General features: G+C 31.4%; 3 protein-coding genes across 4 annotated transcripts; 2 read left to right on the plus strand and 1 right to left on the minus strand.

The window, feature by feature from the left end:
- Positions 1-259: 259 nt before the first annotated feature.
- Positions 260-7,603, plus strand: LOC109818185 (CMP-sialic acid transporter 3). Of its 2 annotated transcripts, none has more exons than XM_020383608.3 (16): positions 260-553; positions 863-1,069; positions 1,557-1,673; positions 2,372-2,428; positions 2,775-2,852; positions 3,676-3,720; positions 4,076-4,135; positions 4,298-4,420; positions 4,561-4,638; positions 5,170-5,239; positions 5,991-6,098; positions 6,253-6,386; positions 6,497-6,573; positions 6,833-6,878; positions 6,979-7,040; positions 7,367-7,603. In XM_020383608.3, exons 2-15 carry the CDS (start codon positions 902-904, stop codon positions 7,027-7,029), a joined length of 1,212 nt encoding a protein of 403 aa, XP_020239197.1. In that variant the 5' UTR covers positions 260-553; positions 863-901; the 3' UTR covers positions 7,030-7,040; positions 7,367-7,603. The 2 variants fall into 2 exon arrangements, with proteins under 2 accessions (XP_020239197.1, XP_020239188.1); XM_020383599.3 differs by having other exon boundaries at positions 263-553; positions 7,232-7,603.
- Positions 7,604-9,398: 1,795 nt separating this feature from the next.
- On the plus strand, positions 9,399-13,288 carry LOC109813586 (uncharacterized). The gene is made up of 4 exons (XM_083061052.1): positions 9,399-9,947; positions 12,289-12,423; positions 12,486-12,497; positions 12,613-13,288. Exons 1-4 carry the CDS (start codon positions 9,545-9,547, stop codon positions 12,783-12,785), a joined length of 723 nt encoding a protein of 240 aa, XP_082917178.1. The 5' UTR covers positions 9,399-9,544; the 3' UTR covers positions 12,786-13,288.
- Positions 13,289-19,373: 6,085 nt separating this feature from the next.
- On the minus strand, positions 19,374-25,335 carry LOC109795369 (inositol transporter 1). Its single transcript, XM_020354841.3, has 5 exons — positions 24,892-25,335; positions 23,583-23,918; positions 21,173-21,280; positions 20,909-21,094; positions 19,374-20,270 (listed from the first exon to the last, which is right to left on the minus strand). The coding sequence occupies exons 1-5, from the start codon at positions 25,183-25,185 to the stop codon at positions 19,632-19,634; spliced, it is 1,563 nt and encodes a 520-aa protein (XP_020210430.1). The 5' UTR covers positions 25,186-25,335; the 3' UTR covers positions 19,374-19,631.
- Between the last annotated feature and the right edge of the window lie 717 nt (positions 25,336-26,052).

Consider the following 26,052-nt stretch of genomic DNA (forward strand, 5'->3'; position numbering starts at 1 on the left):
ATATGTGTGTTTATTTAAATTTATAATTTGAAGAGGAAAGTTTGTTGTATAAAATTAGATGCAAGTTGAAGCGAAAGAAACGTGTAACCCGAATAGAAAAAAGGGAAACAAATTTCGTGTAATAATATATAGAGAGAGAGGTAAGGGAGTGATTCCATATTTTAATTTTTCACCGAACCAACAGTGACACACCAAACCAAACTAGAAAATCCTCCTTTGACTCTACTTTGCGTTCCTGGCACCTCATTGGTCCGTCACTTTGAGACGCGTCACGAGTGTGTTCCAAGCAAACAACATCATATAACATAGCCTTTTCATTTTCCTCTCAAAACCAAACGCACTCTCTCTTTTCTCTCTCTCTCTCTCTCTCTCCCAATTTAAACTTTCAAACGCCCAAACAGAGTGAATTCAGATTCAGATTCGGAATCGGACTCCATTTGTCTTTTGAAATTCGCACGCACGCTCTTCTCTCTGTTCAGCCACTTCCAATCCCTTGCCGCAGCTGCAGATCAAATCGACTTTCACCTGAATGCTCCTTCTGGACTCGATTTAGGTTTGTCTTTGCTTCCTCAAATCCCTATTTCATGCTTCACGTCTTTTCGTATTGTGTCGGTGAAGCCTTCATTTCTGTTTTCCGTTTCGTTCTTTGCAAGATCTCGCTCCTGCGGAATCCTATTTTGTTTGATTTCCTAGGTCTTCTGTCGTTACCTTAGGGATCTCTGTTTTATTTTGGAATTCGCATTTAATTTCGGTTTAAATGATGTCTTTAGCTGTTTAGTTACTGCAAGATCTGTTTTTGTTTTTTTTTGGGGATGATGTATTGAGGGTTTTTAAGGAATAGTTTTTGTTGATTCCGTTGCAGATCGAGTTCTTCATACTCTGATAGTGTGGGAGGATATACATGAAGAACGGGATGATAGAATGCAGTGTTTGCCATTCCAAATTGGTTTCCCCATCCGCCAAAACTATTTCAAGGGCTTATGATCGCCACAAAAGTAGGATATCATCCAAGCAACGTGCACTCAATGTCTTTTTGGTTGTTGGAGATTGTATTCTAGTTGGTTTCCAGGTGATTCTCATCTCTCAATTGATTTTTTTTTTCCTTCCAAATATTAACGTAAATGTGAGGTAATAGCTATGACGCTCAGGATTGTTAGGACACTAGACACGGCACAAACATTATGCCATGGCTAATTAAACAAATATAAGACATCATGCATATTTTTTTGTTATGTTTGACCCTGTTGGCAAACAGGGTGCAGGACCCCAAGGATTTAAGTTAGAGGATTGAGCTGAAAGAAATTGGTACCTGCTCTGGCATTGCCAATAGTAACTTAGGGATGTAATGATGATTGTGATCAAGCATATTACCATCCTTAAAACAATTGCTTTATTTGCATAGTTCATTTCTTTGTCAGGCAGATCTACTTTCTAGACTTACTAATCTAATACTCTGATGTAAATCATAGAGTTCACTGCTGTGAATTTGGTAACTCATGCAACCTTTATGCTTGTGGTTTAGTAACTGATATATATTATTTCTTTTTAATTGGCAGCCTATCCTTGTCTATATGTCCAAGGTGGATGGGAAATTCAATTTTAGCCCAATTAGTGTTAATTTTTTGACTGAGGTTACAAAGGTTTTCTTTGCTATTGTTATGCTTCTTATCCAGGTTAAGATCACTTTCCCTTTGTCTATATTCAAATATTTTCTTTCTTTTCAATTATTTATAATTAAAGCATGTGTCTACTGAGAAGTAGATTAAGGAAGAGGCACTGGCACATATATTGAAGTAAATCAATATACAATTGTGATTTTAGTAGGAGTTGAGTCAGTGCCTTTCCCACAGGACATCCCCTAATTTTCATTCGATAAGGGTCATAAAATATTACAATTTATAGCCACACTAGAGTTGAAAGAATGATCAACATATAATTAAGAGTTAAACCTGATCAAAATACTTAAGGAACTCGATTAGTTGCCAATTGTGTCCAGCTTTGCAAGGGTATGAGTGGTTTTCAGGAAATGAAATGGGGATCGAGGGGCCAATTACTGATTGTATGGTATCTTTTGAGACTAGGATTTTAGGCTTGATGGATAATGGGGGAATTAAGCAAAGAGTAATTAATGTTTTGGAAAAATATTTCTAATGCCATTTGTGAATGAAATGCGTGGACAAGTTGATAAATTGAAGGGAAACATATTATTAGTTGTAAATGAAAGTTGGCATAGTCTTTTCACTAGGGCTCCTTAGGCACTAGAGAGTTCAAGATGATTACCTTTCACAATGAAGAAGAGGCCAATCTTTCTGAGTATGCTCATGAAACTCATTTGTTTTATGTCTGTGTAAATGGTTGGTTGATTGTGCAGGCTAGGAATCAAAAAGTTGGGGAGAAGCCTCTCCTCTCACTTTCTACATTTATGCAGGTACTATGATTTATAATATTAATTTTGCATCAATCGACAGATTTGTTAGAACCATATATTTTCTCTCTGATATAGGACATTTCTTCATTGTTTGTCATTTGCGTGGTCTAGGATTCCCTGCTTCCTGGGATTTTGAACTGGATCACTCTTAGAATGCATTTGTAGTGCAGTGTTTATTCTTACTTTTTATACAGTGAATATGGAATATGCAAGAGCATTTTGTTATAAAGTTTCTTTGCATTTTTCTTTATGTATCACCAAATATAAACAATTTCAAAATTCTAGATTGTAGCTTTTCCTGATAGTTTTGATATTTATTTTGTATCTGGTAATTTGGCCCTTGTAGGCAGCTCGTAACAATGTCCTTCTGGCAGTTCCTGCACTTCTGTATGCTATAAACAACTATCTGAAGTTTATCATGCAGGTATGTAGAATTAGCACATAAACAATGCATATATACAAGGATTGAGGCTAGAATGCTAGTCATTAGAGATCTGCCTTTTATTGTTAATATGTACTGGTTAATTTCAAGAATCAGTAACTATTTATTTTATTTTATTTTATTTTAAATATTGGGTTTTGTATTACGTGGATAGATGTTGGTAGTGCATATTTGTAGATTTACAGATGTTGGTAGTGCATATTTGTAGATTTACTTTTCCAAATTAGAAAGACAGAAACATAAAGTTGTTATAAAGGCAATAGGATTACGAATAGCATGCTAGAGTACTAGGATTACTATTTTTTACAGGTCTTGTTTTGTTAGTTATCTTATTATACTGGGATGATACTAGTAGTACTCATACTACACTAGTACTTACATTAATTATTAACATAAATACATGCTACTGCTTTGTATGATCACACACATCTATTTTCTTATCAGATTCAATATAATTCAGAGGTCTTCTCTCTTTTCCTCATTTTCTATTTATTCCCTATAATTTCAAGTGTTCAATTCATATTATAATCAGCTGATGTTGTGTAATTCATGTGTCATGTCAGATATATTTCCTTGGCTGTGGTTTAATGAATTTCCATGGCATATTATGCATTTATTTGTACCATATGTTTAATATTTAATTGAGAGTATAATAATTTTCATTAGCTTGAAAGGAACAGAAAAGAGAATCAAATCAAGTGATTCAAATTCATGACTTACCTATGATATTTCAGTCACATTTTACACATTTTAAGAAATTATTGGATCTAAGGTAACTTACGTACTCATTTCACATTTCATGCAGCTGTATTTTAATCCTGCTACTGTGAAGATGTTAAGTAATTTGAAGGTAATTTCTAGTTCATTGTGCTTTATGATTGAATATAAGTATTATTGTCTGCTAAGTAATAGCTTGCATATGCATTGCTAATGGTATATCCCTTGTGATGGCTGCTGGACACCTCTGAAGTTAACCTATTGCTTCTGCTTCATTTTACTAGTTTTGGTCCATTATTCTTAACTAAGTTTTTCTTTTCTATTTAATTCAGGATATTTTTGTATATTCGTCTGTCTGTTACTTTTTGATTTTTTTTTTAAAATTCTTTTACATTATTTTTCTGTCAATTGTTCCTTGAAACAATTCTTGATAGTAGCTTAAGTTGAATTAGTTTGTAATGGCGGACTCTTGACTTTGCATGTTTCAGGTTTTAGTAATAGCACTTTTGTTAAAGGTGATTATGAAGCGCCGGTTTTCCATCATTCAGGTTAGTGCATGAAGCTGTGTTTTGCTGTTGTATGTAAGGTGCCTTATGGCACCATTATTTTGTTCTTAATTGTTGAACCTTAGCAAGTTGTAATTCTTATATAATTTCCAATTGCTTCTCCTTATATTTTGCTAGAAATTTGATTTATTCTTTTTGCTACAGTGGGAAGCGCTTGCTCTATTGCTTATTGGTATAAGTGTTAATCAACTAAGATCTTTACCTGAAGGAACTACAGCTTTGGGTCTTCCTGTCACGATGGGTGCATATCTCTATACATTGATCTTTGTAAGTGATGCTTGTGGTTTATTCTTTTGATATATTGATATTCACTTTGGTTTTATTTAAAGATAGTTTTGGTTCTGTACATTTATTTATTTAAATTCCTTTTTATTTGTTGAAATTTTAACCTGGAAATTATTTTGCAGGTCACCGTTCCATCAATGGCCTCTGTTTATAATGAGTATGCTTTGAAGAGCCAATATGATACTAGCATTTATCTGCAGGTGATGCATGCGGAGTTGCAAAAATAAAAAATCATTATTAGACTGCATTTCTATTAAGTCCTGAAAGTATGAATGCAAATTGTGTTTCTGTAAGTAATGAGAGTTTTAATTTGCTTCTGAAGCTTACTGTCCAGTGTTAAGTAGTTGGGGTTCTTCCTTTTTCATCAACAATTAATTATTGTCCAGTTATTGAAGACTTGCATTATTGCACATATACACATTAAAATTGAAATGTAATTTTACAGTTTATATTGAAAATATAATCTCGATTACTGAGGCCTGAGGCTTTGGGGATTGGCTGGGGTTCTGGGTAAAGCAACATAACTGTAAGAGGAAAATTAAGAGAAAGAAACTAACAATGATGCTCAATGACTAACTAACTACTAGAATCATTTTGTTATCCTGGAGGACAACAGATAAAGCAAAATAAAATAAATGGGTAGTTTCAAGGTGGTGCTAGGATTCTGTAACTATTTTTTTTTTTTTTTTTTATTGCCTATATATATTAATTCTCTATTTCTTGATTTACAGAACTTATTCTTATATGGATATGGAGCTATATTCAATTTTCTTGGGATACTTGGGACTGCTATTGTCAAAGGTGAGAGCTAAATCTCTAATTTCTGGGTTCTGTTGGGCATCATTTTAACATGGTACTAAGCTATTGAAAAACAATTTCTTCTTTATCTAATTATTTTGTAAAATAAAGCAAAAGACCTGGTTATTTTTCCCTAAAAGCTAAAATATTAATTTCAATGTTAATCTCTTTCATATTGAGCCAGATGTAATTCTAGTTTTCGAACCATGCATAAAAAGCAGCACTTAGGTCTTATTTCACAAACTAAAAGAACACGATGATCCAGTGGATTAAGCCCCTACTATCGTGTGGTTTGAAGAGGAGGGTTAGATGTATACAATTTCACCTCTGTCAGCAGAGGGATTATTTCCATCATTACAATAAATGATCAAGTTACAAGACAGCAACCTTATCGTTACACCAAGACCACCCTCTAGGTTTCCGACTGCAGCAAAAGAAAATGTGAGATGGAGTAGGCAAGCAACGAGCAGTTCTGTGCTTTGGAATACTGTATTCGTGCATTTCTGTTATAAATCATTGTGCACATTCATATAAACGAGGCAACAAATTGTCATTTTTATACATATGCCATGACTCTTTCATACAAACTGATTCCATTATTAAGTTGTGGAATCGGTGATGGTTGAATTCTGTTTGTTGATTCTAATCTCCATTGATAGAAAAACTCATTAATGCCTTTTACCTGTGGTTTATAATGTTGCTTTTTCTGATGCTCAAACTAACAGATTTTCATCTGCTCTTTTAAATTTTACAGGGCCGAGCAGCTTTGATATCCTACAAGGTCACTCAAAAGCCACAATGTTATTGATTGCAAACAATGCTGCCCAAGGGATTTTATCTTCTTTCTTCTTCAAATATGCAGGTCAATAATCAAATATATATATTTTTTATATTGCATTTATTATGATTAGAAGCTAAAACAAAATTTTGGTATAATATAATTGATCTTAAATTATATTTTGTAGATTGGCCTGCTATTTGTCCCTTTCCTCAATAACCTATTCAATATGTTGCAGATACAATTTTGAAGAAGTACTCATCAACGGTAGCAACAATCTTTACTGGCATAGCATCTGCTGTACTATTTGGACATACTTTAACAATGAACTTCGTTATTGGCATTTCTATTGTATTCATCTCAATGCATCAGGTAAGTTGAATTTGGAAGATTCTGGTTGGTAATTATGACGATATTTTTTTAAAGCCAATGACCAATGATGTTTTTGTTTTTGTATCACACTATTCACCCTTTCTTTTCAGTTCTTTTCACCACTTTCAAAAGTTAAAGATGAACAGAATGGTGTGCTGGAACTGCATGATGTTCATGACAGACAAAGGTATTTGCTAATTTCTTTACTGATCTCAAAATTTTCCTTCTGTTAGCTGAGTTGTTGATTTGGGTTTTACTTCATTTCGGGTTTCAGAGAACTCTACAATTCATATGTTTTCTCTTTTCCTTAATCGGAAGTTTCTGAAAATTTTAGTTGTTGGAGATCTCTTATTTTTTTAAACGACAACATGACAAAATCTTGAGAGAAAAAAAAATGTTTTCTTCCTTCTTTCTTTGTGATAACAAATGTCTTTCGTTCATTTTAGGTCAAAGGAATCCTTTATAAATATGGCAGCTGGAGCAAATGAGGAGGTGCGAATCTGTTATCTCCTTGTTTTTTTATTTTTAGAGTCTTATATACTTTCAACTGTTTGCTCAAGGTTTTTTTGTTAATTAATATGCATATTTCCAGGCTACTCATCGTGTGGGACATGACGAGAGACAGCCACTTCTCCCCACCTAGATTTATCTACTGTATGGTTTCTTCCCATTTTTATTGTAGATCTCTTTGAATCTCTCTTGTATTATTTTTATCCCATGCAATGCCTTTGTGTTGGAGCAAATAAAATATTATACTTTTCTCAATTCAAATATCCCACTTTTTAAAGGTTTATGACTGTTTTCATGTTATAAACAATTCAATCATTTTGTGTATATGATTGCAGGAATTTTCAATTTTTTTTGGTAACATTGGACACCCCACACAGTTTAAAGTCAAAATAAAGTTTAAAAAGAAAGTTATTTTTGCCTTTCTGGGTTAGCTTTCCTCTGATGGGATTCTCTGTACTTGGTTCATGAAGAAAGGCATGAAATCTTGACTTCAGGAGCTGCTGAAGATTTTGATAGAGCGTAGAGAATGGCTTCGCAAGAGCTTTTGGCATATCAATGTGGATTTTCTTGTACTACATTTTTTCTTTTTTTATCTTGGGACATTTTATCTCTTTTTTAATTGTTTCCTGGTATATTTACCCCATCTTGTTCTAGAACTATCGTGTTATTATTTACATTTATTACATGATTTTGCCATTTCATCTTTATGAGATTACAGATAAATAAACAAATTGAATTCCGTTGTAGATAATGAGATTTGCGTTCATATAAAACCGATAGGAAATGACATTTACATATATGTTGTTTTATGTCAGCTAATCTCCTTTAGCTGAAATAGCTCGTTATGACTAATCCCCTCTAGCTTTCTTTTCTTTTTTCTTTTTTTGGTGGTGGGGTCTAGGAAAATTCCCTTTTACGCTTGATTTGATCGTTTAGCATGTTAAGCTGGCCTATTGTTTAACCATCAATGTCAAATGTCACGCTCCAGACCAACACCACTTGAACTCCATTAATAAAGAAAAGCGTAACGTATGAATATATTTAAGAGTTTGCAGCAGATGAAATAACGTGTATTTAAGAATAGAACAATTTGGTGTTTTTACTTTGCTAGTTTTAAAATTTTCAATGCAGTAAAACGGAGTGTTTTTTTTTTTTTTTAATCATAAAAACTACAAATTTATAATGATGACAATATGTCGAAACTAAAACTCTAATTCATAGAAGTATGTGTCTAATTAGGTTGAGTTATTTTTTTTTTTGGTGTCTAATTAGATTGATTTGAACAGTTATGGACTTATACTATAGTTAGAGTGGATGATTGTTTTTAACATTTATATTTTTCTTTTTTATATATAATGGTGATTATTATTAATTATTATTTTTTAAAAAAATTGTTTCCACTAATTTAGGGTTTTAAATCTGTCACTGGTGTTAAATGTCAAACGAAACACATCCTAAGTCATCGAATAAATGTGTTGTAATTAGCAAACATATAGAAATAAATTGATGTTGACGGTAACAAAAATGAAATTTAATGAAAAATAACATTGGTTATAATCTTGCAATAATAAAGAAAATCTTATATCTCTGAGACGTATAAAACACAAAGTTTTTAAGTTATTTCTCATCAATCTTTATAAATCGAATACATTAGGATGTAATGATGAATCCCCTTTAAGATACATGAAAGCCCTTGATTTGGTTTACCAACGTGCAATCAAGCTTTATTGTCAATGATAGTTTATGTAATAATAATTTTGTGCACTCAATATAAAACAAGAAATTGGTTTGAATGTAAAGTCTGAGGTGGTTTTTTTGTTTTATTTATTTATTTATTTATAGACCATTTTATGTTTATTGGTTAAGAGATACAAGTATACAAGCTTCAAAGACATATCTCATGATTTTTAGTTAAAAGATACAACCTTTTAAAGAGATACATTCTTTCAAAAAGAATACAAACTTTCGTGAAAGAATATAACTTCTTGTACTTGCATTTTTTCATGAATAGATACATACTTTCATAAAAATAGATTTGTATTTTTCATATATAGATACATACTTTCATAAAAATAGATTTGTATTTTTCATATATAGATGCATACTTTCATGAAATGATACCTTTTATTAATATAAAAATCTGTTACAATCTCCCTTTATTTTCAAAATATATCTAAATTCTATTATTTTAAAAATAACTTGCTTTCGAATAAAAATATCTCACGATCTGAATCATTACTTAGTCAATTATGAGTTTTATTATCCTAAATAAAGTAACAGACAAACTTTGAACCAAATACTTATCAAACTAAGCCACATAACTTCCCCATGAAAATTTTTGGTATTATCAAATGTTTGAAATAAAATTCATAAGTATAATGTGAAACACACATGTATATTGAAATTATTAGTTCAGTTTGGATTGGTTAAATTTTAAAAATATTAAGCAAAATTGATTTGTTGTAAAAAGAAATCCAAAAAGAATTATTTTCATTTAATTTAATTTTTACCAAACTTAAATTTATATACATAAAAAAATAAAGGTATAATAATAGTAGTGAATAAGGGGAGGTTGCATTGGTATTTCCCTAGCCTTTGTTGGTGAGTTTGGCAAAGCGGCTGCGGCAGTTGGAAGAGAGAGAGTGGCAATGGATGAGGCAAAGCCATTTTCCAACACGACAGTGTTGAGTGCTTCTCACCTTACTCGCTCCGAACTCTTGATGCGTCGTTTCCACAACTTGAAGCGCCTTTCCAAGTGCTACAGACACCTCTACTGGGCTCTCATGGAACACTTCAAGACCCTTTACACACACTATTCTCTCAACCCTTTCAAGCTTCTCACTTGTGCCTTCCTCGGTTGCAACTTCCACCCCATGCCTCTCACTTCCTTCTGCCACTTGCACATTCTCTCCGATTCCACCCAGATGCTTTACAAGCCTTGCAATTACGTTATCAAAGGGTCTCTCTCTCTCTCTTCCCCCCTTAAGCTAATTATGCATACCATAATACATGTTTTCACATGCCACGTGAGAACTTTGGTTCCAATATCCTTTTAAAGCAAAATTTAACAAAAGGCAATTTTTTTTTTTATTTTCAAAATTTTGCTAGTATAATAGGCTGCTGGTTGGTTTAGGACTTCAGATGCCTAGGGGGGTGTATTGGATTAGGATTTTAAAGGACTTTTTTAGTTAAAAAAAATCCTGCGAATTTTAAAAGACTTTGCAGGATTTTCATGACTTTTAAGATTTTGTAGGATTCTACAAGACTTAAAATCAGGATTTTAATGGATTCTGCAAGACTTTTAAATCAGGATTTTAATGGATTTTGTGGGATTTTGTAGAATTTTCGTGGATTTTTGACATTTAATAAGATTTCAAAAATAATTTCATACATTCAAATTTAAAAAGAGTCAAAGACAAAAATAATAAAAAAAATAATGTCTAGATAAATAATAATAATAATAATTCTTCATAATATCTTATACTCTTAAATAGCATTCACCCACATATTCATAGCTATACTAGTCCTCCAAACATTAGCGTCTTTTCGCTCTTGCTCCTGGGTTTGAATAATAGGTTTAAAAGTATGATCTTCATTAACTAGTAACGTTGAAGATGAAGGTTCATCCACCACTTCAATTGGAAATTCATCAGAATGACATTCTTTACGTAAAAAGTTATGTAGTGTTGCACATACTAACACAAGTTCTACTTGTGTCTTAAATAAAAATGGAGGTGCTGACTTAAAAATTGTGAACCTTGATTTAAAAATACCAAATATTTTATCGATCACATTTCTTAAAGACGCATGACGAAGATTGAACAATTCTTTCTCATTTTCAGGATCATTACCCTGACCAGCAAAATTTTGTAGATGATATCTTATATCTCGAAATGGAGCTGAAATTGCGTCGATTAGGAAATCTACAATCCACCAAAAAAATATTTACCTAATTACATATGCAATATATATAATATTAGTATAATAATAATAATTATTATATATAATTATTATTATTATTTAAAGAATAAGCATTTAGATATATAGAATATATATATATATATATATATATATATATATATTATTTTAGTTATATATTATATGATAATTTTTAACGATATTTATAAATGTAAATTATTCTAACAAATATTTTAACAATATTTTCTCTTTTAAAAAATAAGTTAATGAAGACAGATCCTAAACCCTAAAAAATTAGATATTGCAATGTCATATGTTAATTTTCTTTTTTTAAAATATAAAAAAGTCCTAATTTCACAATATAAAAATAAAAAGAAAAATTCATAGTAAAAAAAATAAAATAATTGTTGAGTCGTAAAAGGAGGGGGATAAGAGTAACAAACTTAAGGAAGGAGAGAAATCGCAGTTTTTATGCTGAGATGGTTCTTCCCCCAACTAAAATCCATTTTTATCTCATTCTACTCACAGAAACCCTAACAAATTCATCTTATATATATATATATATATATTGTAGAGATTATGATATCAATTTCATCTTTCACCTTTTTTCTTTTCTTGACGTGTGTTATAAAAAAAATTATCACTTAAAAGTTGAAATTTTAAGCATTTTTTTTGTGTTATATAAAGGAACAAATTCAACTATATAGAATAAAATAAAGCAAGTCAATTAAAGAGAACGAAGCAAGTCAATGACACTATCATTTACATATCGGAGTTTCACAAAATAGGGGAATGGGATGAGAATAGTACTATAATATTATATATGAGCAATGAACAATAGTACAATATTATTAGCAGAGAAAAAATGGAGAAGACAGAAGCATAGAAAAAAAAAAGATGAAAAATTCACTTGAAAATTCTTGAAAAGTCACTTCAAACAATCCTTCAAAATTCGATGGGATTGGATGGGATTGTTTTATGAATTTGGTATTTATAGATAACACTAGAAAGTCCTTCAAAATCCCTCTCACACAACAATTCTTTAAAATCCTTATATTTTTGAATACCAATAGATTGTTTTTAAGTTGTAAAAAATCTCAAATGAATACCAATAGATTTTAATGGACTCTTTAAAAAATCTTGAAAATCCAGATTGAATACCACTGGATTATTTTTAAGTGACATAAAATCCTGATTGAATACCAATGAATTTTTTTACTCAAAAAAAGTCTTTTAAAATCCTACGAAATCCTAAACCAATACACCCCCCTTATTTATCCCTTTTATTACCCTTCTTTAGTTTTCTGATGGCAATGTTTGCGATTTTTGCTGATGTTGCATATTCTAGTTGTGAGATGAGATGGATTCAGCGGACACTGCAGTGTCTTTATTAAAAGTTTTTAGTGAAACCTTGCATGCTGATTTGAGAAATAAACTGGTTACATCTTTGGCCTTTTGTTTCTGTTTTTTGCAGTTGTTTGTGGGGGATGCCTGAAAACACATGTAGTTAAAGCCTTGGCTTGCCACCTTTTTCTTTCGTTTCGCATAGGAAGTGTTTTGTCTTTCAAGGATCAAATCCGTGATGTTTGGTTGAAATGGAAAGCTGGACGTTAGTTTAATCTTTTATTTATTAAACAAAGTTGTATTCATAGTGTTTCTGTATCTGTATAGGTTCATTTAAAGGTATGATATGATCTGATATGTTTCCATCCTAATTATATGAATGTTACTGCTTGATATCTTGATAAGCAATCCTTCTTTCTAACTTGTGACTTATCCATACTCTGCTTGTAACTGTTTTCACTTTTCAGTGCACAAGCTGGACCTATCACATGCGGGAAACCCATACTGAGATCCACTGTTCCAGCTCTTTGCATTGCCCACTCTCAGAAGGCTCAGAAGCATCTCACTAGGGCCTTGAAGAGGAACAGTCTCAATATTTGCTCAACAAAAGTAAAACTGTGGTTGTGAAAGAAAATGATGAAGTGGATGCAGAGATTGTCTGACACAAAAGTCCATGTTGGATAAATTAATAGAGGCAAGATGTTACTTTCATCGATTCTCTTGTATGAAAATGATTACGAGAAGGAGGATGTGGCATAATTATAAACATAAACTTGTTTGTTTATTAGCAAGAGCAGAAGGCAAGGCAGATAGAAAAATGTTACAGAGAATGGGGCCAAGGGGGAGAGTTATCCATGAATTTCTGGGACATGGAATAGCACAATTCGAGAGCGGGTAACGTGTTACAGAGCTCGGGAATCTCGTCGTAGCTGAAGCCAAATCCCAGATTTTTATCTCATTTTTTTTATTTAATCAAATTAAAATATACACTATGTAAAAGATCACCTTTAATTGTTTTTTCATCATAAAAAATGCATTTCTTATATTAGTAATTCAAGACAATTTTTAAAAATTTGCATTTTCATGTTGTCACATATAAGCTTTTGAATAAGTATTCATCTTTTTTTCTTTTTCTTAGTATTTGCACCAGGTAATGCTGGAGTTTTCACCTTTTTGTCTTTTCTACTTCCAGTACATTTTTATGTAACAGTATACAATCTTCTAAAATTGTCTTAATATACCAAAATGAAACTCAAAATATCTTCTCATATGAGTAAGAATGAGAATATGTAGGGTCTAGATAAAATATTATAGCAATCATTTCATATTTGTATTAAAAGAAAAATACTCATACTCAACTCTATATCTCATTAGTAACTTTAACCTTCATTTTTTTTTTACCATATTTACATCTGTTATCCACATATGATTACTTTAAAATTTTATTTGTATACAATATCATTGTAAAAATTTATATATATACACTAAAATTTGATTATTTTATTGAATCCTATTTATTAGTAAGACGCTGCCATATGATAAATTCTTATTAATATATATGTAAAATGTTTTACACTAAAATTATAAATTAAACTTTTATTTTACTGTTTGTACTTCTTACAATATATTTATTTTTAAAAATAAATTAAAATCTTTAATATTATTATAATCTCTATATAACTTGTCTTTTCAATATGTGTATGCGAGTGTTTCTTGCAATACCTTTAAAAATGAGAAATAAGGTTCCTGGTGAAAGCAGGTTTCTGTACCGGATATAAAATGTAAATAAATATAAAGAAATGAAACCATTTCCGAGTTAAAAGGTGGTTAGGAAGTTGACCAAACCATTATATCACAGTGTACCTGTCTAAGAGCACACTCGTAATTTTCTGGTAACTGGAAGACCGAACGAGAGTTCTGGGTGAATATTTCAGAGGGGGAAAGGTACTCCGACGCTCAAGTCAGGATAAACACGATTCTCGAGAGTAATAAATGAACAGTGACATATCTCGTTTTACGTGACTTATCCTAATCGCGCGTTTGCCCTTGTTTATCATGATCATTATCCTAATTGTTGCCTAGCTCTATCGGCCTCTGGCCGAGCCGATAGGTATAGGATTGGGGTTGCACTTCGTTCTCGACTTTTGGCCGAGCCGACAGATAGAGGGTTGATCTGATTTTCATTCTCGGCCTTTGACCGAGTCGAGGAGATGTTGAGGGGGCAGAACTCATTGTTCTTGATGTTTGGCCTTACCGGTCGCCGACCATGTCGAGGTGTGACTAAGCGGGGTTCTCTCTCGATTTCGGCCATTTGCCGAGCCAAGAAGTTGGTAAAAAGGATACCCAATAACATTGTCTTGGCTGAGCCATTAATGACCTTGCAGGTTTGTTATTACGGCCATAATCGTGTTCGAGATTCGTGTCGGTGACTGATAGGGCACCACGTATCGATCTACATTGACCGATACTAATCCCTCCGGTACACATAGCATATTAGTTGAGTTTTTAAAACAAATGTATGAGCAGAGCGAAAACGCATATAATTTAGAAAGAATAAAAAGAAGCATATTCGATTAGAAAAAGGTGATTAGGAAATGGACTAAAGTGTTTGTGTATTGTGTACACTTGCACGACCAAACTTTGGAGAATAGCATACATTAGAAAGCAACATATCTTTTGCAATTTGCATTAATTGTGTCTGATTCGAGACAAGGAGAATGAAAGCCTCTTGAATTTGTCTGATTGGTATTGAACATGTGGGTCTGTATGAAATTCAGTTACTGAAGATAATTTGTAAGTTTGTGCATGCATATATATATATATATATATATGAATATTAAATGAAATGAATTGCAATGTTTGTTCTTTTTGGTTGAAGCTAGAACATTTCTTCTTTCAGAAACAGGAGGAATACATGATAAGGTGAAGTTCTCTACGATAAAGAAAAGGATAAAGGTTCCCCAAACTGAATCACATACCATAAAATGCGGTGCCAAATTAATAATCTTTCTAGTTGTATCATCCCTACTTTTCAATTGCTGCACGTGAAACGCAACGTTGAGGGAGAGATTTGAATCCCATCTTCGATATCAAATAAATAGTTATAAAAAAAAACTCAAGTTCCACATTGATTAGAGATTAGGCAATTAAATAGTATATAAGTAAAAAATAATCCTCATCTTATAAGCCGGTTTTGTAAGATTGAATTAGACTCAAATTTACTATTCAAAGATGGTATCATATCTATCCTAGATTCTTAAAAATGACTCACACATAATTGAAGCATGCAAAAAACTCAATTCCTGTCAATCTTATATCATTAAAAAGGGTCACCTACCATTTATTCACGTATCCACGTACCAAGCCCAATAATACTGGATGTCAGGGGATGTATTGGAAAAAATCTAAGTTCTATGGAAAACAACCCTTACTTTACAACAAGTTAGTTTTGTAGATTAAGTTAGGTTCAAATCTATTATTCTAAGAATAGTTAAAAAAATTGTTTATTTTATATTTGTTGATATTTTCAATAAGAATTAGATACTAATTATTTTGATAGTTAGGTAAGATATTATTATCACACTAGATATTATTACAGAAAACTATTATGTGTATTATTATAGATAAAGTTAGATGAGATATCATCTTTAAGACATATATTTATAATAAATTTTATATGTAATGATTTTCTTCTTCTATAAATGAAGGATTATATTTAATATTTGACAAATTTTGAATGAAATAAACTTTTTCTAAAAACTTGAAATATATTGTTCATATTTTTAAGTACCTACATAAATATAAACATGTTCATATTTGGTTATAATGAGTATCATAATTAAAAAAAAAATCATTACATCATATATCTCTAGGATTGGATCTTAATTATAAAGAATATATTGGAAATTAAAAAAGAATTACACAGGCTACGTATGAAGATTTTAGTTTCAAGGAATTAACGATGCTGACTGAAATAGAAAGAAATTCATTATATCTATATAAGGCTTTATACACTATTTAAATCATTATAATTCTTATAAATAAAAAAATATAATATTTATATTTAAAGTTTAATTTAACATAATTTACAAATTTTATTTTATATTATTTTTATTTACTATAAAAGTATCGATCAAAGTTTTAGAATGAGAATTCTATTATTTAACTCTTAATATATAAAATGTAAGGGTATTTATAGATTCACGAGTTCATCGAGTCAATTCAATCGATGAATACTATTAATAAAATAATAAATTCATTTCAATTTTTTTTTTATAGATATTGCAATAAGTGAGCTTTGATTGATCATTACCACCGTAGTTGCAAGTGCAGTTGCATTTGCGTTTGTTGAGTATCAAATAAGATTTGAATGAATAGTTTGCTCTCTTTTTTTTACTATACGGGTTTAATTGTGGATTAACAATCATTACTTAAAAATCATTTTTAGAGTGAATCTCAAGAGAGTATTGAAATGTCAAATTTTTCACATGTGGTGATATGTATAAATGAATAATAATATAAAACTTTATTATACTGCATTTTAATGAAATGATATATTAATTAAATGACAACTATTCTCAAATTTAAAGATATATTATATTTTTGAATTGATCAAATTGAATCAATTGAACAAATGAAGAGATAGAATGTAACAAAAAATAAATGAAATAGAAAGAGAAAAAAAAAAGAATTAAATACGGAATTTAAAAAAGAAATACTTGTCAGTTTTCAAAAGTTTTTTCGTGAAAGAAGGGCTGAATTTATATTCTTCGTGAGTGAACTGAAGACGATAGAATGTTTGTAATTGCATTAAGCTATTTTATAGAGAGAGAGAGAGAAAAAAGATATAAAATAATAAAATGAAATATAAATTATAGAAGAACAATATATTGTTACGAGCTATTCTTTGTAATAGGAAGTATGTATTTTCATTTCATTGTCTATGATTGATGTTATAATAAGGAGGTAATGGTAGTTGTTTCTTATAAATCCATGTCTATCTTTTTTTTTAAATGATATAAGATTTTGTTTGTAAAATTAGGGTGTAATATTGTAGAATTTATTATCGTATAATATAAGTAAAGTATAAGATTAAGAAAGTAATAGCCAGAATGATTGATAAAGAAAATAAATAGAAATTGCATTGGTATATATTGATGGTATGAATTGTATTATTGGTGGTAATGAGAAGGACAAGAACAGGCCAACAACCCACGTGCCCAGCCCCATCACTCAATAATCCTACTCACCCTTTTATTTAACTTTCTTTAGTATTCATACTTTTTTATTTTCTTATATTATTTATTTATCGATAAATATTGACATTATTCACTATACAAACCCAATCATCTGTTTTAGACACACTTTTCTTATACCCTTTACTTTCCAAATAATTTTATAACAATCACTTTTTATCAACAAAATATATTAAAAAAAAGCCCACAAGAGTTGGATTTAGTTAAAAGGATTACTTTCTTAAAAAGTCACAACCACTATCGAATTCTTGCTTTTCGGGACTATTTATCAGTGTTTTTAAGAAAAATACCTTGTAATTAGAATATATGTTTCTTTTAAATATATTATTATAATTGTCTAACAGAAAACTATTACAATCGTACAAGTTTTAAAGAAAATAAAAATTTAATGCTTTTTTAAAATATAAAAAAATTTAATATATTACATTCTTTTTTTAAAAAAGCTTTAAAATGATACATTATTAATATCACAATTTAATTAAAAATAAGGTTTTAATAAACTAATAAAACGATATATAGAAATCTAACGTTTTGGCCACTGAGTATTTTGATTTTTGGCATTGTAAAATTAGTTTCATATATATTTTTCAATAAAAGACATGTGTTCTTTTTAATATAAATCAATATAAAAAAATATTCTTACTTAACTTTAATTAAAATTTCAAAGAATCCTTGACATATATTCCATTGAGTTGATGGGGTAAACATATAAAGCAAGTGAGAACAAATGTGAATAGGACCTACCAAGCTTGTACTTGTAGGGACTATTATTATAACTGTGGGACCCTATCGATTGTTCCATTTCCATATTATATTCCCACTATGCATTCTCTAATGCCATTTTTATTTTCAATTTTGACTTTTTTTATTCAAAAAATTAATATTCAAATGCTTCCCATTGTTGGCAAGCACGACTTCTCCACATATCATCATATTATTTCCTCTATTTTTATTATATTTTATTTTGTTCACATCAAATAATTATTAAAATGATATTAGTCACATAATATACTGTTCAATGGATGTTAGGAGAGAAGTGGAATTGCCACTAAAATCTTCGTGTTAACTGTTGCGTGGGACGACCTCATAAATATGCTACATTGCTACTTATAAATTATTATGTACAAAAATATGTTCCTCACGGAAAAAACAAACAAAGAAAATAAATTCTTATAATCATTTTTTTTTAGTTTATAAGGATTTTTGCCTGTGTAACTAAGCTATAATTTGATATTTAAATGTCCATTTCTAAGTTAATTGTGTAGAAAAATATGAAGTCATTTTGGTAAAACATACGTCGATAACATTGTAATTATAAAAAAGTTTTTTTTTTCTTTGTTCATGTTTATCCCCTTTTCTATTAATTAAAAATAATTCATAATATTTATACATAAAGTATTTCATACTAAATAAAAATAACGCTCCTAAAAGAGAAAGAAATATGTAATGTTCTCTAGCAACATCTTAATGATTTCCTTAATATTTTATAATAAAAAAGGTATTAAATGAAAAACTTTAACCACATTACAAAAATTAATATTGGACAATTAAAAGAAAGTAATAAACTAAACAATTAAGAGACAAAATGTTAGTATGAGAAAGAGCAATGGGAATAATAAAGATTTGTTCTAAAATAAATTATTGAAAGATTTACAATAATTCAGTGACAAATAAGATTACTACATTTATGAAACGGATAAGTAAGTAGTTACACGTGAAATTGAGCGTGTCAAATGTATTCACACACCACATGAAAATGGACACGTGTTTTAAGTGTATTAATTAATAACCTACTTTTCTTGATAACGTCATGCATGATGAGCTTCAAATTAATGAATCCCGTTACGTGATCATGTTTTGCTATAGACACTGACACAAACAAAAAGGCACCATCTTATTATCGTTCAAAACAGACGAAAACTAATTACTTCATGTCGATTTTGGCTCCATTGATTACATATTGAAGAAAACAGAAAAGAACCCTCTTTTCTTTATGTTGGAATATTACAAGACTATGTTTTTAATACAATGTCCACGTTGCAATGTTGCAACACATTACACACCACACTCCGCATTCGCAATGGTTTGAAATAAAAGAGGTGTAGTGCAAATTTGTGGCATCCAAACTAATATACAATGCCTAAAACAATAATTTGTGATCACTTTACAGCATAACATGAATCATTGCATAACAACATATAGACATGTCTCCTTGGTTTTAATTCTCAAGAAGACTTTGAGCATCAGGATTAATGCCCCAAGCTCTCTCCTTCCATAACAGCTCCACTTCATCAAATGTCAATCCCTTGGTTTCAGGAACATAGACAAGCACAAACACAAATGCAAGCACAGCTATAAAAGCAATAATTAAGAAAGTAGGACCAGTTCCTACAGCATCAGCAACAGACAGAAAGGACTGTGCCACAATCAGATTTGAGACCCAATTCACAGTAGCAGACATGCCTCCACATATTCCTCTGTATTCTTCAGGGTATACCTCTGAGTTAACTGTCCAAGGCACAGGTCCCATACCCGGGGAGAAGAAAGCAATGTATAGGGCCAAACCAAGAACTGCAAGCCATCCATACAAACCACTTCCACTTCCAGATGATTGGTTAAAGAATGACAAGGCCAAGATTATCAGAGATGCTATTACCCCTCCTAAGCTAAATAAAGCCAATTTTCTCCGCCCTGCATGGTCAATAAGGTAAATGCCGAGAACTGTTCCAGTGGCATTCAAGCCCGCAACTATGAGAGAGAGGAGAATAGCCAACTCATTTGAGTGAAAGCCCGCCATTTGGACAATCGTTGGGCTGTAGTACATTACTGTGTTTATGCCTGTGAATTGCTGAAAAGCCTGTACAACCATGGGATGCCATAATGTGACATTGTGGCCAAATAATTTACTTTACATTTAAAGTATAGGACAAAATTTCTCAATATGCCTCCAAAATCATGGTATGGCTTGATCACAGATATATTGTATTCAATAACTGCCAACAGGCAAAGAATAATGAAACCACAAAGATGACATGTAATATTTTCTCTCACATCAAACAAACCATAATTCAACCAATGAGGCTCAAGATGTTAATTTATCATAATCAAACAGGACAGTCAGCTGAAAGCTGTAAATTTAGCATTTAAGAAAAATAAGTTAATCATGTTACCAACCCAAGCTTAAGCAAATGATACAGTTCAGTGCTTTCCAACAATAAAAGCATTGCCTTTTATTTTTTTAATTTTTTTTTCTATTTATGGAAAAGATTACTAAAGAAAAAAGTTTAAGTTATGCATGCATATTTACAAAAAAACATAATCCAAGCAAAAACCAACATGAGAAAAGAAAGGACCATGTAAGACTCACACACTAACGTAGTCTTAACTCTTATGTCTCTTATGCATATCAACCTTTTAATAGCACAAAGCTCCTTCCAACGTGAGAAAAGTTATGTTTTGTAACAACATTGCCTCTAAGAATAGACTTTTTCTTACCTGCAATCCACCTCCAGCAAGGAATGCAAGTCTAATTTCTTTTGATTTAAAAACATCCCGATATCTGATATCTTTCCTTTTATGGCAGTCGTTCTCTGACTGAGTTGTAAGTAAAGCAACTTCATCCTCTAAACGGGCTATGTCATAGATATTAGCTAGCACAGCAACGGCTTCCTCATTCCTATTCTGCACATGAAGGAAAATAATTATATTTAAGAAATAGCTTTTGCCTTTCGGAGGTAAACATAGAAATATCTATACAACCTTCATAAAGAGCCATCTGGGGGATTCAGGCAGTAAGAGCATGAGGAAAAACTGTACTACTGCTGGCACACCTGAAGCTCCCAGCATCCACCGCCACGTCCCAGGGACCTGCTTATCAAGAATACGAGTAGTCATTGAAATAACACCCTAAACTTTGAAACAGGAACATGAAATTTTAATTTCCACTTATAATGAACTCTGCTTTGCCCATTTTCCTTCCATATATAGAGGGGGAAAAGATGTTCACATGATGCTCATTCTATAAGAAAATGGATGGGGGAAATGTTGGTTCTAGAACAAGAAGAAAAAAAAAGACAAGAAAAGATCCTATGCAAGAACAAACCAAAAACATAGAAATGAGAATACCTAACAAGAACGTAAAATCGTAAACGCAGAACAAACACAATAGCAAAAACGAAAAAAATTGAGAAAAGAGAACACAACAGATTTATAATGTTCAACCAATTTAGCCTACATCCATGGGAGAGAGCAAATTCCACTATCTAAAAACCAAGATCAAGTCTTTACAACATAGCAACTTCTTGCTCTTCTCATAAACCCTTTGATCTCTTTAATTGGTTCTCCTTTCCTCTGTACATAGCTTCTTTCAATTAGGACAGTTTGTTGAGGATTATGGGCTATAATCTTATGCCTTTTAATTCTTTGTTTTGTACAAAACTCATTAAATTGCTCTGAAACAAACTTCAAGCTAGTGTTAGTCCTTAAAACCTTTAGTTTAGTTCCTATTTTCTTTTGGATTCCTTGCTTGCTTTCTCAGGACAATCTCTCTTGCAATGACCAGTTTTGCGATAGATATAACATCTACGCTTAAACTCGGTATTGCTTTTCCATTTTGATGTAGACTTCTTTCCCTTTGGTCATTTCTTCTCACTCTTCCCCTTTGAGACGTTCAAGCCTTCACCATTATCCTTTGTCTTCAACTCTTGCTTATTTTGAAGTTCTTTAGTTCGAATTGGGGCCTAAAACTCATCCAAGGTCATGACTTGATTTTTGCCATACATAATAGCATCCTTGAAATTCTCAAAGGATTTCAATAAAGAGTGAATAGGAGCAAAGTTTTATCCTCATTTTCAAGCTTCACCTCAATGTTTTCCAAGTCATCAAAAATCTTGTTAAAATCTTCAAGTTGTTCTTGAACCGATCTTGTTTGTGTCATCTTGAAAGAGTAAAGTTGTTGCTTCAAACATAATCGATTTGCCCAAGACTTTGTCATGTATAAAGATTTTAGTTTGACCCACATGGCAACAACTATCTTTTCTCTTGTAACCCCCCTCAGGGCTTTATCACCAAGATACAAGATTATAACACTCCTTGCCTTATCAATCATCTCTTTCTCCTTCCGCAATAATGAATCTGACATTTTCACTTCACCCTTTGGAGCTTTTGCAACTCCCTGTTACACCAAGATAACTTCTATCTTTATCTTCCATAACCCAAAATCATTGTTCCCTAAAAACTTCTCGATATCATATTTGATTGTTCCCATGATTCAACCTTTCTTTTTCTTTCTTCTCCCCGCAGACGATGCCACTTATTGGTTCTAAAACAAGAAAGAAAACAAACAAGAACAAACCTTATGCAAGAACAGACCAAAAACGTAAAAATGAGAATATCCAACAAGAATGTAAAATCGTAAACGCAAAAAAAAAATGCATTAGCAAAAATGAAAAAGATTGAGAGAAAAAACACAATAGATTTACGTAGTTTAGCCAATTTGGCCAACATCCACTGAAGAAAGCAAATTTCACTATTTGAAAACTAAGATCAAATCTTTGCAAAAGAGTGACCTCTTACTCTTCTTAGGAACTCATTGATCTCTCTAAATAGTTCTCTTTTTCTCTCTACGCATCTTTTTCCTAGTTCTCCGTGCTCACACTTTGCACTTTACTCTCACACTTTCTCTCTCCATGTCACTCTTAGAAAAGATCCACAAACACACACACACACATATATATTCAAGACACTAAGACTAAGTTTTATAAAACAGAACAGATTGAATCCATCAAATTAATGAAGATAGACTATGTATAGTTTGAATCCATCAAATGAATGAAGGCAGACTAAATGTATAGTCTAAACCAATCAAATGAATGGAAACAAACTAAACCTATAAGACTATACAAATGAAAGGCTTTGCAGAGCATATAGATGATACATTAAATTTTGAGTCATCATCAACAGGAAATAAAAAGAAACACTAATTAATTAACAGAAAGGAAGAATGATGAAGTTCAAACCACAGGCGGAAAAATGAATGCATGTACGAAACTGAATTTTACCCTTTGTTGTGCGGGAACTTGTTAAATGGGATATAGAACTATGCTGGATAATTGATATTATTGCAATTTAATGAAACGGCAATAAAAAAGGCAAAGTATGGAAAATTGACCTGTGTAAAAGCAAGATTTGTGAGATAAGAAAGAAACTGTCCACCAGTTATCATAAGCACATTTGTGCTTACTAATGCTCCCCTTATTTCTGATGGTGACAATTCTGCGATATAAACAGGTGCAGTAACAGAAGCTATACCCACACCCAAACCAACTAAAACGCGGCCAAGGATGAGAACATAAGGATCTGGTGCAGCAGCCATAACAATTGCTCCCAGAGTAAAGATAACATCCGCAATGATGGTTGCCTTCTTCCTTCCAAATGCATCATTAATCCAACCACCTACTGCTGCCCCAACAATTGCACCAGCCCCTGCCATGCTAACAATTGTTTCCTGAAACTCGTATAATTGCAAAATCCAATGAGAAATTTTATTTTGGGTAAAATGCAAATTAGTTCGTTGTTGTTTCACCCATTTTAATTTTCATATATAAATTTCATTTTCTGACGCATAGCTGGCTTAAAGTTTAGTTCAGAATGAAAACTTAATGTTTTGAGTCAACTTTAATGCTCCTTCCTTGCCCATGCAAACTCCGGTTAGATCATCCTTCTTCTCCAAACCCACCATGTTGCAGAAAGCTGAGTTCTGGAATCTGACTTATTATTTGTGTCTCCATGTCATCTTAAATGGTTAGCAGCAATCACTATGAGAAACCAGCACCATTCTCTTCATCCATATTCCGCTCAAGTGTCGGCAGAAATAGCAAAATCTCTAAAACAGATCAGAGAACTGACTCGAGCCTTAACCTTAGCATCTCTCCTTTTTCTCAACCTGAATTACCATTTAATTCAACTCTGACACAGGGACGGATGCAGGAAAAAGGTTGCCCGGGAGTGTGGGGAACAGATGAAATATTACGAAGCATTTTCAACTCTTTAGACTAATAAATTATTATATATAGACATGTTCACATTCACAAAATATGGAAAGCTTCTTTCAATAAGGAAAAACACAGATTACTAAATCAGTCTTATGTATAATGACAGAACATAAACTTTCAAGAAAAAAATCTTAATCTAAATGTCACTTGATTAACTTCCCCCTTCAACCTACTTCCTTCTAAGGAAAATGAGCAAGAATAAAATCACACAATGGAATGATAAAAAAAAAAAAAAAAAAACTTGGGTCTAGTAGTCCTTTTTCATTTAACAATTTAAAATTTATTTGACTTTTCAGTTTCTTTGGAGAGAAATGATGAAAATAAAAAAGGAAAATCAATGAATCACAACAGTATCGTGTGATTCATATTGGTGATAATGAATGGCACTAATTCAGGCATTTGATAGATTGATGGTTGAATAAGTACCTGTAGAAAATGACTGTGTTTGACGGCAGGGAAATCATCCTTGATATAAAGAAGGGCTCCTGATATAACACCTGTGTCATAGCCAAAGAGCAATCCGCCAATGCTGGCAACAGCAGTGAGACCCATAACATAAGGGTTTCTAAAGGCAGAGACTTTCCTCTCAGGGTACATGTCCAGATACCCGGAGCTTCCCGGAATGGAATTGGTCATTGTTAGTGGTGAAACTGAAACCAAATCAACACTTTCGCAATGGCTTCGGAAAATTTCATCAAACTTGTTTCCCAACCCAACCATTATATGCTATGGTCCCCATCGCATGATTATGAGTGAGGATCTGACCACCACACTCTCACGCTTCAAAACCTTGTAATCAAACCATTTCTGTTAACCAAACTCTTCCAAAGAGGATATTGTTTTTTAAAGGATATTTTAAGAAAATAAATGGGAATTTTTATTAACATTTTTAAGATTTCCAAATGTGAATGTTTCGAACGAAGCTAAAAGCTAATAAGAATGTTAAGTTTCAAACTTCACTCCACTTTTCAAATCCTAAAATTATTAATATAATATTGAAAATTAATTATAAAAATAATTTATTTTTTATGTGATGTAAAAAGTTTTAGATAAATGGGAGTCTAATTTTTTTTTTTCCTATCACCAATCTCTTTCAATCCACCATAAGACACTATATGATAAAGCGGAGTTTGGTAGCACGATGTTTTAAATTTTTTTAAATCAACATGGATTAGAAGATACTATAGAAAAAGATTAGCCTTTGTATTTGATATTGTTTTTAAATTTTTGAAATCAAATTATATGATTTTTTTCATTATATTTAATATTTGTAAAACTTTTAAAAATGATTAATCTTTATTCGACTTTTATAATAAAAATAAATAAAATTTTATATATACAAAAATTATTTAAAAAAATTATATATATGAATCAATGAATATTTTAAATAATTGATATATACTTACTTTATATAATACAATGTTTTTCTTCATTAAATTTTATATATGACAATTTTTGTTTAGAAGATTGTATAAAAACTCATAAACTATTATTTCTTATAAAAATATTAAGTCTTTCATACATTATTATTATTATTATTATTATTATTATTATTATTATAATATATGATCGGATTAGGTCGGGTAA

This window comes from Cajanus cajan, chromosome 7 (genome assembly GCF_000230855.2).
Source record: "Cajanus cajan strain Asha chromosome 7, NIPB_CcT2T_4, whole genome shotgun sequence".
Classification (NCBI taxonomy): Eukaryota; Viridiplantae; Streptophyta; class Magnoliopsida; order Fabales; family Fabaceae; genus Cajanus; species Cajanus cajan.

Excerpts from the sequence above, each read along its gene's own strand:
- LOC109813586 (XM_083061052.1), top strand. The coding sequence starts at position 9,545 with ATGGATGAGGCAAAGCCATTTTCCAACACGACAGTGTTGAGTGCTTCT. Across the intron at positions 9,948-12,288 it reads AACTTTGGTTCCAATATCCT|TTGTTTGTGGGGGATGCCTG; the intron begins TTTAAAGCAAAA and ends TGTTTTTTGCAG.
- LOC109795369 (XM_020354841.3), bottom strand. The coding sequence starts at position 25,185 with ATGGTTGGGTTGGGAAACAAGTTTGATGAAATTTTCCGAAGCCATTGC. Across the intron at positions 23,919-24,891 it reads AACACAGTCATTTTCTACAG|GAAACAATTGTTAGCATGGC; the intron begins GTACTTATTCAA and ends TACGAGTTTCAG. Across the intron at positions 21,095-21,172 it reads CCAGATGGCTCTTTATGAAG|AATAGGAATGAGGAAGCCGT; the intron begins GTTGTATAGATA and ends CTTCATGTGCAG.
- LOC109818185 (XM_020383608.3), top strand. The coding sequence starts at position 902 with ATGAAGAACGGGATGATAGAATGCAGTGTTTGCCATTCCAAATTGGTT. Across the intron at positions 2,853-3,675 it reads ATCTGAAGTTTATCATGCAG|CTGTATTTTAATCCTGCTAC; the intron begins GTATGTAGAATT and ends CATTTCATGCAG. Across the intron at positions 4,421-4,560 it reads ATCTCTATACATTGATCTTT|GTCACCGTTCCATCAATGGC; the intron begins GTAAGTGATGCT and ends ATTATTTTGCAG.